Raw genomic sequence first — 13,445 nt, 5'->3', positions numbered from 1 at the left:
AATACAATACTGGTTGGGGTGAATATATTTTATATGAAATATGACTTTTTGTTAACTAGTAAATAGTAGCCTACAGCAAAGTGTGTTGAAATCATTTCTAACTTCACAATTTCTGCTAGTTAGTTTTTGCTACCATGTGGGTTTTAACTTGATTGAGCCTGCTAACAGAGTGTTAATTCACCTGTTTCCATACATGTTTCATTTTAAAACATTTATCTTATAAAGGATTTGTTTAATCTAACTGCTTAACTAATTATCTGTACATGGAATTGTATTTGGTTTTTTTTACTCATTTTTTCCTAATCTTTACAGGAAAATGCCACGGTACTATCTGATGTGTGGAGACATTTCACTGTAGCTAATGTAGAAGGGAAAGCTGTGTACACTTGCAAATAATGTGCAAAAGAAAATGTGAAGGCAACAAAGATGCAGAATCATCTGGTGAAGTGCATAAAGTTCCCTCAGCACTCACAACAAGCAACCTCTGACAAAAGTCCCTCTACTTCGATTCGAGGTGAAAATTATGAATCAGTCACCTTATCGATAGCAACAGCTCATGGTCCTCCTGGAATCAGATTTTTTTTTTTTTTACTCAATGGAAGAACGTATGTCAGAGAAATGCTGATGAATGTCTTGCTCGAGCTGTGTGTGCAACTGGCTCACCTCTGAAGCTCACAGGCAATGTGTATTGGAAGAGATCTCTGAATGTTCTTTGCCCAGCATACACCCCTCCAACCAGACATGGTTTATCTACTAATTTGCTGGATGCAGAGTTCAACAGAGTTCAAAGTGAAGGTCAAGCAAATCATAGAGAAAGCAGACTGTATTGCAATCATTTGTGATAGGTGGTCGAATGTTCGTGGGCAAGGAATAATTAACTACATCATCTCCACCCCTCAACCAGTATTCTACAAGAGCACAAACACAAGGGACAACAGATGAGCTGATGAGCTCGATGAGCTCATGAGCTGATGAGCAGATGAGCTGAAGGCAGTCATCAATGACCTTGGACCACAGAAGGTATTTGCACTGGTGACAGACAACAATGCTGCGAACATGAAGGCTGCTTGGTTCAAAGTGGAGGAGTCCTACCCTCACATCACACACATTCGCTGTACTGCTCATGCATTGAATCTGCTCCTCAAGGACATCATGGTACTGAAAATAATGGATACACTCTGCAAGAGAGCCAAGAAAATGGTTAAGTATGTGAAGGGTCATCAAGTTATTGCAGCAATCTACCTCACCAAGCAAAGTGAGAAGAATAAGAGCACCACATTGAAGCTGCCCAACAACTCACGTTGGGGTGGTGTTGTCATCATGTTTGACAGTCTCCTGTAGGGGAAGGAGTCTCTCCAAGAAATGGCCATATCAGTCTGCCTATATGGACAGCCCCATCAAGAGGATCCTCCTGGATGACGCATTTTGGGAGAGAGTGGTAAGCAGCCTGAAACCTATAGCAGTAGCCATTGCACGGATTGAGGGAGACAATGCCATCCTGTCTGATGTTCAGACTCTGCTTGCAGATGTAAGAGAAGAAATCCGTACTGCCCTGCCCACTTCACTGTTCCGCCAAGCAGTTCTGCAGTTCTGAAATACATCAAAAAACGTGAAGACTTCTGCCTGAAGCCCACACATGCTGCAGCGTACATGGTGGACCCCAAGTATGCTGACAAGAGCATCCTGTCTGGTGCAGAGATGAACAAGGCCTATGGTGTCATCACTACAGTGTCTCGCCACCTTGGCCTGGATGAGGGCAAGGTTCTTGGCAGTCTGGCGAAGTACACTTCCAAGCAAGGGCTTTGGGATGGAGATGCAATATGGCAGCCGTGCCAACATATCTCATCAGCCACCTGGTTTAACTTCTTGGGGCTATGTGGGACGCTAGCGTGCCACCCGTGGTGCACCCTATCAACAGCAGGTGCATTTCAAGAGCGGCAAATTTGAAACCAAATAAATGTCAAAATTCAAATTTTTCAAACATACAACTATCTTACACCCTTTGAAAGATAAACATCTCCTTAATCTAACCACGTTGTCCGATTTCAAAAAGGTTTTACGGCGAAAGCATAAAGTTAGATTATGTTAGGAGAGTACATTGACAATAGCTGTGTGTAATGTTTTGTCAATTCAAAGACAGGGTCACCAAAACCATAAAACCAGCTAAAATGATGCACTAACCTTTTACAATCTCCATCAGATGACACTCCTAGGACATTATGTTAGACAATGCATGCATTTTTAGTTCTATCAAGTTCATATTTATATCCAAAAACAGCGTTTTACTATGGCATTGATGTTGAGGAAATCGTTTCCCTCCAATAACCGGCAGTCAAGTCAGCACCACAAATTAAATAATTAAAATTAGAAAACATTGGTAAAATATTATATTGTCATTTAAAGAATTATAGATTTACATCTCTTGAACGCAATCAACTTGCCAGATTTAAAAATAACCTTACTGGGAAATCACACTTTGCAATAATCTGAGCACTGCGCCCAGAAAAATATGCTTTGCTATACAGACAAACGGCCATGTTGGAGAGATCTAAAATCGAAAATACTATGTAAATAATCCATTACCTTTGATTCGCTTCATCAGATGTCACTTCCAGGAATCCCAGGTCCATAACGAATGTAGTTTTGTTCAAAAAAGCTCATCATTTATATCCAAAAAGATCCGTGTTGTTAGCACATGATCTAAGCCAGCCGGACTTCTCGTCATGAACGAGGGGAAAAAATATATTTACGTTCGTTCAAACATGTCAAACGTTGTATAGCATAAATCATTAGTGCCTTTTTTAACCAGAACATGAATAATATTCAAGGTGGACGAATGCATTCTCTTTTATAACGTATTGGAACGAGGGTACCCAACATGAACTCGCGCCAGAGTCTAATCGGCCATCACCGTTCCATGGCTCTTGTTCGGTCAGATCTCACAGTAAAAGACTCAAAACACTTTGTAAAGGCTGGTGACATCTAGTGGAAGCAATAGGAAGTGCCAAAACATTAATCAACCCCTGTGTGTTTCAATGGCATAGGCTTAAAGGTAATTCAACACATCAGGTATCCACTTCCTGTCAGAAAATGTCTCAGGGTTTTGCCTGCCAAATGAGTTCTGTTATACTCACAGACACCATTCAAACAGTTTTAGAAACTTTAGGGTGTTTTCTATCCATATATAATAAGTATATGCATATTCTAGTTACTGGGTAGGATTAGTAACCAGATTAAATCGGGTACGTTTTTTTATCCAGCTGTGAAAATACTGCCCCCTAGCCCCAACAGGTTAAGGGACTTTGTGGACCTGAGGCTGTTTCCCCTGTTGCCTCCATCATTCTCCAAATCCCACCAACATCAGCCGCCTCAGAGCGCAACTGGTCCTTGTTTGGGAACACACACACCAAAGCACGCAACAGGCTGACCAATACAAGGGCTGAAAAATTGGTGGCCATCCGGACAAATTTGAGGCTTTTTGAGCCTGACAACGAGCCAACCTCAACAAGGTTATGGTGTCAGAGGAAGGCCCTAAAAATAGTTAAAGACTACAACCACCCTAGTCATAGACTGTTCTCTCTGCTACCGCACGGCAAGTGGTAACCGGAGCGCCAAGTCTAAGTCCAAGACGCTTCTAAACAGCTTCTACCCCCAAGCCATAAAACTCCTGAACACCTAATCAAATGGCTACCCAGACTATTTACCCAGACTATTTGGTCTCGCAGCAATTTCACCATGAAGGCCGGATTCACCCAGTCTCCTCTGAACAGTTTGCAGCATTTATTTGGGCTGCAATCTGAGATGCAGTCAACTCTAATGAACGTATCCTCTGCAGCAGAGGTAACTCTGGATCTTCCTTTCCTGTGGCGGTCCTCATGAGCGCCAGTTTCATCATAGCACTTGATGGTTTTTGCGACTGCACTTGAAGAAACGTTCAAAGTTCTTGAAATTTTCCAGATTGACTGACCTTCATGTCTTAAAATAATGAAGGACTGTCGTTTCTCTTTGCTTATTTGAGCTGTTCTTGCCATATTATGTACTTGGTCTTTTACCAAATAGGGATATCTTCTGTATACCACCCCTACCTTGTCACAACACAACTGATTGGCTCAAATGCATTAAGGAAAGAAATTAAACTTTTACAAAGGCACACCTGTTAATTGAAATGCATTCCAGGTGACTACCTCATGAAGCTGGTTGAAAGAATGCCAAGAGTGTGCAAAGCTGTCATTGATAGAATAATGTGTTATCATGTGCCTATGTGTTATTTCATAGTGTTGATGTCTTCACTATTATTCTACAATGTAGAAAATATTAAAAATAAAAACCTTTGAATGAGAAGATGTCTCCAATAAAATAGTGGAAATTGTTGCATTTATATTTTTGTTCAGTATAGATGGCCGCACCGCTGCGTCAATGGACTCTTAAGGATTAACTGTGCCCTGGAGTAATGCCATCTCATTTACCAATAAATATATCTTCGGGGGGGGAATTAGCCATGGGACTAAACTATGATAGACACCTACCAAGCTTGAAGCTGTGTTGGAATGAAGAGATCACTTACGTCCACGTCAGGTCTCTTGAGGATGTCCTCCACCTTGGCCAGGTCTCCATTGGCTGCTGCTTTGACCAGTTCCTCATTGACGTCACCCGACTCCTGGGTCTCAAACAGCTTCTTCAGCAGCTGAGACAGACGCTCTACACACACACACACACACACACACACACACACACACACACACACACACACACACAGAGAACGTTACATGGGGGTCATCGTCTAGGTCCAAGGAGTGAAGATTGTGTGTGGTGTGTAAGAGGGGTCAGTGTATGTGCATGAATACTTATAAACAGGCTAGTAGTAGATATGGGAAAAAATATTGGTTTATGGTTTGTGTATCGGTGTGTGCACACTGTGTTAATGTGTGTGTTCTGACTACCTCCGGAGGCATTGGTGACAGCAGAGCCAGTGGGGGCCACCTTGGTGACGGCAGCAGGGTTATAGGTCCATGACGTTCCACACACCTCCACCTTCAGGTCGCTGTCAGAGTAGATCTGCTGCACGCGGCCCACCTTGCCCAGGGTCTGAGGAAAACAATACATTCATTACATTGCTATAGCATTTTTTATTATAATCTCAAAAGAGCATAAACATACCATATTGTTAAGATATTCACTGTTAGTTTCTCTCTAAAGAGCTCTGATGAAGAAAAAAAAAAATCTGTTAAGTACCAAATATTATCGAAGGGAATTCTGAACCTCCTTTCAGAATTCTAGTGTCTCCTACACAGGGAGGTTAAATTATCTGCGATATAACCAAGGTATAAAAAACAAATACAATTTGGAGGGGGAACAAACCAAACAGAGATGCGCATCTGTGTATTTAATTTCTACAAAGCCATTCGTTCCCAATTCAGAAACAGACACGGCCCTTCCATTCCAAAAACATGACAGGAAAGCATAATCACAGATGAGTCTATAGCACTGTTCTGATTATTCATTCAAAGGGCTGAGTGAGAGCCAGACTTGTTTCTCATCTACACAGCCAATTATCTGGGACTTTGTTGATGTCCGTCAAGTTTTTGAGTGAGGAAAGGAAAGGCATTTTGTGGCTGTCTCGCTGTTCTTTGATAAGACTGAGGCTACGTTGCAATATCCACTCTCAGCCCACTCCCCATGCGTGTCTTACAGGCAGCATGGCCTCAGCCCACTCCCCATGCGTGTCTTACAGGCAGCATGGCCTCAGCCCACTCCCCATGCGTGTCTTACAGGCAGCATGGCCTCAGCCCACTCCCCATGCGTGTCTTACAGGCAGCATGGCCTCAGCCCACTCCCCATGCGTGTCTTACAGGCAGCATGGCCTCAGCCCACTCCCCATGGCCTCTCTGCAGCAGCTTGATGCGGTCGATGTCGTAGCAGATCTGGACCAGGTCTCCCACCAGGAACTGGGAGCTGCCTCCCTCTGCCCCCGCCGCAACACCTTCCCCACTACGCACCACGTTGGCCTTGGTCAGCACCGCAGGGTTGAACGTCCACCTGGACACACACACACACACTTTGAGGTGGCCACTACAACATCGAAATTACAGTGTCATAAATATCTTTCATTAGGCCAAATAGGTTAAGTCCATGTCCTACTCTTGTTATGACAGAAGTTGTGTTATGACAGGACTGTGCTTGTGTACTGGTCTTTATTTTTTTATTGAACCTTAATTTAACTAGGCCTGAATTATGACCTGATAGAGCTTACCTGTTCCCACTGGGGTACTGCACCACAATGTCGTGGTCCTCGTCAATGCCACACACGGTACCGGTGGTGGTGAGAGTCTCAAACATACCGTCTGTCCAGCCTCCGTGGCCGTGCTGCAGGGACTGGACTATTTCCAGGTCCAGGTCGATGTTGACCAGGTCTCCGATCTGCAAACCGCCTGGGTTTCTGTTGCCATTCTGCTCACCTGCGGGGAGAAGGCAGGTGGAAAACAGACTGGTTACACATTCTTATTGATTTATTTTATTTCACCTTTATTTATGTAGGTTAGTCTCACTAAGATAAAGTAGGGTGGACAAATCAGATCGCGGATAGTCTTTTTTGATTACTTGTATTAAACTAGAGGAGTTAATTTGGTTGCTGCAGTGCTGCTAAACAAAATCCAGGTATCACTGGCCAGGAAACCCTGAGAGAAAACACAATCCTTGAGATTGTGGAAATGCTGTGCCAGTGTGGCCTGTGACTGCACCTGGGCTGTCTCCATGCAGCCTGGTACTGCCTGTATTGGTGTGATGATGCCACCTAGTGGACACTACCAGTAACAGCAGCCAGACAGAGACGTGCTCCTGATGCCCTTGGACTCCACTGCAGAACACTGTGCTGGGGAAGTATTGGTGCAATAATTAGGGCGTAGTGCCACGGAGCACGAGCACTGTACTCACCTAGAACAGGGCAGTGATCTCTGTAGAAAGAGCCTCCTTTGGCATCCTGGACACATTTCAAATCCGACTGAAAGGGAGAGACAGGGAACTAAGCATCAGCTAATAATCTACTTAATTCAATCTATTAGAAGTACAGCAGATTAATGACGACGTTAGAGTAAAATCACACTGCAGTGACATGCAGTGTGACATTGTGTTAAAGTTGGGGCAGGGTGGCAACAATACCATTACTCTCAGGGCTCTGGCTCAGCAGGGAAGGAACTGCATCATATCATTTGAAATGACAGATGCAGATGGGCATCCACTGTCAGACAGAGGGCAGCCATGTTGACTACAAGGCAGTGCAGAGTAGACAGCCATACCGCTCCAAAGATAGAGCAGGGTTCACTAACAGTGGCTGCGCCCCCAAATTGCACCCTATTCCCTACATAATGCCCTACTAATGCCCTAACGTAGCGCACCATAAAGGGAATAGGGTGCAATTTGGGATGCAACCGTGTTTATAGATGTGTGAAATCAACAAACTTGGTGGTCTTTTTGATGTCATTTTGCACAAAACATGTGTAAAAAGCAAATGAAAAAAGAAAAGACATCGAGGAAAGGAAAAAGGAGAGGAAAGTCAAGAGACCAGACGGTGGCGTTTTGGTGCTACAGTTGAAGTCGGAAGTTTACACCTTAGCCGAATACATTTAAACTCAGTTTCACAATTCCTGACATTTAATCCTTGTAACAATTCCCTGTCTTAAGTCAGTTAGGATCAGCACTTTATTTTAAGAATGTGAAATGTCAGAATAATAGTAGAGAGAACTATTTATTTCAGCTTTTATTTCTTTCATCACATTCCCAGTGGGTCAGAAGTTAACATACACTCAATTAGTATTTGGTAGCATTGCCTTTAAATTGTTTAACTGGGGTAAAATGTTTTGGGTAGCCGTCCACAAGCTTCCCACAATAAGTTGGGTGAATTTTGGCCCATTCCTCCTGACAGAGCTGGTGTAACTGAGTCAGGTCTGTAAGCCTCTTTGTTCGCACACGCTTTTTCAGTTCAGCCCACACATTTTCTATAGGATTGAGGTCAGGGCTTTGTGATGGCCACTCCAATACCTTGACTGATGTCCTTAAGCCATTTTGCCACAACTTTGGAAGTATGCTTGGGGTCATTGTCCATTTGGAAGAGCCATTTGCGACCAAGCTTTAACTTCCTGACTGATGTCTTGTGGATATATTGAAGCAACATCTCATCATTTTCCTCCCTCGTGATGCCATCTATTTTGTGAAGTGCACCAGTCCCTCCTGTAGCAAAGCAGCCCAACAACATGATGCTGCCACACCCGTGCTTCACGGTTGGGATGGTGTTCTTCGACTTGCAAGCCCCCCTCTTTTTCCTCCAAACATAACGATGGTCATTATGGCCAAACAGTTCTATTTTTGTTTCATCAGACCAGAGGACATTTCTCCAAAAAGTACGATCTTTGTCCCCATATGCAGTTGCAAACCGTAGTCTGGCTTTTTTATGGCGGTTTTGGAGCAGTGGCTTCTTCCTTGCTGAGTGGCCTTTCAGGTCGATATAGGACTCGTTTTACTGTGGATATAGATACTTCTGTACCTGTTTCCTTCAGCATCTTCACAAGGTCCTTTGCTGTTGTTCTGGGATTGACTTGAACTTTTCGCACCAACGTACGTTCATCTCTAGGAGACAGAACACGTCACCTTCCTGAGCGGTATGACGGATGCGTGGTCCCATGGTGTTTATACTTGCGTACTATTGTTTGTACATATGAACGTGGTACCTTCAGGCGTTTAGAAATTGCTCCCAAGGATGAACCAGACTTGGAGGTCTACAATTTGTTTTCTGAACTCTTGGCAGATTTATTTAGATTTTCCCATGATGTCAAGCAAAGAGGCATAGTTTGAAGGTAGGCCTTGAAATACATCCACAGGTACACCTCTAATTGACTCAAATGATGTCAATTAGCCTATCAGAAGCTTCTAAAGCCATAACATCATTTTCTGGAATTTTCCAAGCTGTTTAAAGGCACAGTCAACTTAGTGTATGTAAACTTCTTACCCACTGGAATTGTGATATGGTGAATTATAAGTGAAATAATCTGTCTGTAAACAATTGTTGGAAAACTACTTGTCATGCACAAAGTAGATGTCCTAACCGACTTGACAAAAATATAATTTGTTAACAAGAACTTTGTGGAGTGGTTGAAAAACGAGTTTATGACTCCAAACTAAGTGTATGTAAACTTCCGATTTCAACTGTATTTGAACCAAACTACTGTGATACTGCATTGATACTGTGGACAAAAACGCAGTGTCTTTCACCATGTCCACAGTGCTTGTTTGTAGTCTTTGATTTTCAATAATAATAATATTAAGTGTGTTTGAAAAAGATGTTACAAAGCGTACGAAGTAACAGATTACATAACAGCCAGGTTGGCCAATGACCAGGACATCAATATATACCGTATAACAGATGGATTTGGTCAGTTTGGTCACAGAGGCTGTGGTTTTTCATTCTTTTTGGGGGAGCAGCATATATAATCCATGCTTTAGTTAATCCAGAAGCAGATGTCGTCTACCTCAAGCCCTCAATCCTACCAGACATATTAAAATAACAAAAGGACAAACCTGTTACATAAACCAGCTCTCCGATTGTCAGCGTTCATAAAAAAGCAGGAGTGTTCTCCACCAATCAGCACACTGCCTGTCACTTGTGGCTCTTTGGGACCTTAAGACCCCTCCTCCTCCCCCTGAAGCTGACCTCTGTGTTCACCCTCTCCACATAAAGAAAGAAGGGAACAGATTGCTTTTCTCATGTAAATTCCCTCCCTCCTTCCAGCTGCCTGCCACAATAGGGATCTGGCTGCTGGCTGGCTGCGTGGCTCTCCACTACAAAGGCCTGGCAGCACAAGAAAGCAGCTCAGTGGTCAAACAAAGAACACCTGATATTTTGTGTGTGTGTTGCTTTACTCACCATCCCCTCGAACCCCACTCTGTAGAGGTTCTTGGCCCCATTGTCCCAGAGGACATAGGCTGCACTGTGGGGGCTGGCTGCACTCCAGTCCTGGATCTCTGTCACCTGGGGAGGAAGAAGTAGAGAAGAGGAGAGATGAAAGAGTCAAGGAGTTGGCCAAGGCATTCCCATCTAAGAATAATTCTAAAGGCATGCCTCTTGGTTGACAATCTGTTGGCTATAATGTGAAATGTATTCTGTGTGGTTCTGGCACATCAACAAATAAATGTCACAAATATCATGATATGTCATTTAATAATATGGCCACCGGACTATTTACATTGACATCCCCTTCGTTTTTACACTGCTGCTATTTGCGGTTTATTATCTATGCAAAGTCTCTTTACCCCTACTTACATGTAAATTACCTTGACTAACCTGTATCCCTGCACATTGACTTGGTAGTGGTATATAGCCTCATTGTTATTACTTTTTTTATTTTTCATGATTTATACTTTATTTTTATTTTACCAACCCTGTGACCTAGTGTGGTAATCTGAGTTTCTATATTTCAACAATAATGTTAAAGTAAATTGGTAGTTTGAGTAAGGCTTTAGAAACAAAAACAGAATAATGAAGTGACCTGTGTGTTTTTATCAAGGTCCAACCAACTTTATGATAAAGGATACAGTGGTGAATGTCAAAACTGTCAGATTATATGAAATGAAGTGTGCTATGATAAATTGTGTCCAAGGGCTTCAAAACACTGGTAGCTGCATTCATGTATATAATATCACCATAATCTATAACAGGAATAAATGTAGACTGAATTATCTGTAATCTACTACTTAATGAAAGGCAAGCCCTATTCCTATAGAAGAAGCCCAATTGAATTCTTAATTTATTGACGAACTCGTCAACATGCTTTTAAAAAGATAGCTTTTCGTCAATCCAGATGCCCAGATATTTAGAGGCGGGACACGATCAATGGATGGACCATCTAACGTACTTATGCACAAATCATCAGTTATATTATTTGGAAAATAACATTGGTTTTACCAGCATTTAGTACCAATTTCAGGTCAACCAAGGCTTCCTGCAAAGTAGTAAAAGCAGATTGAAGAGTCAGAGCCTGAGCTGCCGTAGGGGCAGTAGCATATACAGTTTCATCTCTACGCAGATGACAGTTACAGTTTTGTACAGATAGACCAACGCTATTAATATAAATAGTGAAAAGAACTGGACCGAGAATCGAACCCTGTGGGACACCTTTTGCTATTTCTAGAAATCCTGATTCAACACCATCAGTAAGTACACACTGTTCTATTTTAAATAATTCTCAAACAAGCTACAAATAGCCCGATCTAAGCGAATCACTGAGAGTTTCTGAATAAGTAAGGTGTGATGCAGTGTCAAATATCTTGGACAGGTCAATGAAATCAAATCAAAGTTTGTCACGTGCGCTGAATACAACAGTGAATTGCTTACTTACAGGCTCTAACCAACAGCGCAATTTCTAAAAATAAAAAAAGGTATTAGGTGAACAATAGGTAAGTGAAGAAATAAAAGAAATGAGGGCAGCAGTGTTTCTTTGTATCTAAACAATTTATGACATTTAAAACCATAGAAGTAGCAGAGATGGTACTATGACCTAGTCTGAACCCTGAAAGTTATAATTTCAGAAAATATGTAGCAGTTGAAAGTGATCTAAGCTGAGTATTTTTTTGATGAGTATAATCAATGATTCCAAAGATATGCTCAAGTTCTGTAGAAAAACAGGAATTGTATCCATTTTGAAGTCTATAGCACCTAAAAGGAGCGTGTTTATCTGCCAGTGATATAAAAAGATGAGAAATGCTAAAGAGCTAATTCAGGGTCAGATATACACTTGATGGAGTAGAGTTCAGAAAAGTACAAGTCATGCACTGTATCTTCCTAATAATACAGGGATCAGAATTATGCTGACTAGTATCTCTAATACAGGCTATAGGTAGGGCTGTGGCGGTCATTACATTTTGTCAGCCGTGATTGTCGAGCAAATAACAGTCGGTCTCACGGTAATTGACCATTGATTAACAAAACACATTTAGCACCTCCTGGCTTCCACAAATGGCTACCAGCCACTTATGCAAACCTTTGGAACATCTACATTTTAAAAAGACTAATAAATCCATGTAATACAGCCTACACCTTCACAATAAATCCATTATTTTAGACCGGTCTAAAGAAGCATCATATGAAGAAAATGTAGTCCATTTCAGAAGAACAGAATAGCTAACTCTTGAGTTGTCCTTATGTTAGGTCCTGATCAGGCTATGGCTGTGGGCTACACTAGTTCCTTAAGCAGACTTAGAATTCTGTGCCATTATTTTATAGTATGAAGAATACAATTGAACAAAGCTGAAAAAAATAGCAAGGATATTTTCTCCAAACGATGAGGTAGTGCGCACTTGCAGCTATTCTGTGTTGAGCGGTTAACAAAGAAATAGGTACTCTTATATGCTTAGATTTATTAATGTAACTTTAGTTGTTCTACAACCGTTGGGCTATGTGTTTAGATTTTTTAATACATTGTAAGGCTGCATGATGCGACTAATGATTATTTGAAAAGGTTGCTTGAAAAGGCATGAGCTCCGCTTATTTTTTTTTCGCAGGCTGTAAACACTTCGTCAGTCTCTCATTCACAATTTGAAAAGCACTTGATAATGCCTTGAATTTCCCAGCGGCACCCCCTTTGGTGGCCATAGTGCACCCTAAAAAAATCCATGCCTTTTGCAGCCCTTCTCCCTTAGCGCTCCCTGCTCCGAAGCACCTTTCACTCACATGGCTCTCCATCACATGATCGGGACTTTCTCACAGGCTACAAGTGAAGACAGACACATCGGAGACACAACTGCGAGTGTCCTTATCCAATTCCAAGGTGCATATTGAAGATATTGTAACTGTCCACATTTACTTTGTCAGCCAACAAAATGAGTAGGCCTAACGAACAGTAAAAGCACTAGCCTATGTCAATCTGCTATCCCCCATAGCACAAAAGTTGACCTATTCTATTGGAGAAATAAATATCCCAAACATAGTCTGGGACAGTTGTGGGATGCAATAGATCCCAAAATTATACAACCACTAGCATAAAAAATGTAAATGTTACGCAAAGAGGCTGACGCAACAGGTCAGAACATCTAGCTTAACATTTTGTTTAACTATTAGGCTATTTCTTCACATTATAAGCACAGCAATGCGCACACGAGCAGTATAGGCTTTAAGCGCGAATATTCCATTAGTGGAAAAACACCATTATCAAAAGTGACCACAAATATGATTATGCATGTAACGCTTTTATTATAATAAAAGGTACATTTTTATGGTGAGAATTCTTCCCAAGCGTGAAACTAACACGTTGCATACAGTTTTGCATGCCAGTTAGGCTCTACACCTGTTGTAAAGCGGATTAATGTGCTTCATTTTAAGAAGTTATTTGGCCACTTTAAGACACAAACCTTACCAAAACATATATGCCTAGGCCACATGAGGTGTGAGTGATTCAAAAGTC

The 13,445-nt window shown here is 41.9% G+C and overlaps 1 protein-coding gene across 1 annotated transcript in view; it reads right to left on the bottom strand.

Annotated features, from left to right (window-relative positions):
- The window catches only part of LOC106569317 (E3 ubiquitin-protein ligase mib1), a 101,529-nt gene that overhangs the window by 61,464 nt on the left and 26,620 nt on the right, over positions 1-13,445 (bottom strand). The window contains 6 exon segments of the mRNA XM_045694221.1: positions 4,565-4,698; positions 4,941-5,085; positions 5,850-6,036; positions 6,251-6,455; positions 6,931-6,997; positions 9,914-10,018. Of these exon segments, the coding sequence (XP_045550177.1) occupies positions 4,565-4,698; positions 4,941-5,085; positions 5,850-6,036; positions 6,251-6,455; positions 6,931-6,997; positions 9,914-10,018 (843 nt within the window).

This window comes from Salmo salar, chromosome ssa14 (genome assembly GCF_905237065.1).
Source record: "Salmo salar chromosome ssa14, Ssal_v3.1, whole genome shotgun sequence".
NCBI classification, from domain to species: Eukaryota; Metazoa; Chordata; class Actinopteri; order Salmoniformes; family Salmonidae; genus Salmo; species Salmo salar.
Note: the sequence above shows the minus strand (reverse complement) of the source record. Positions and strands in the feature narration are given on the sequence as shown.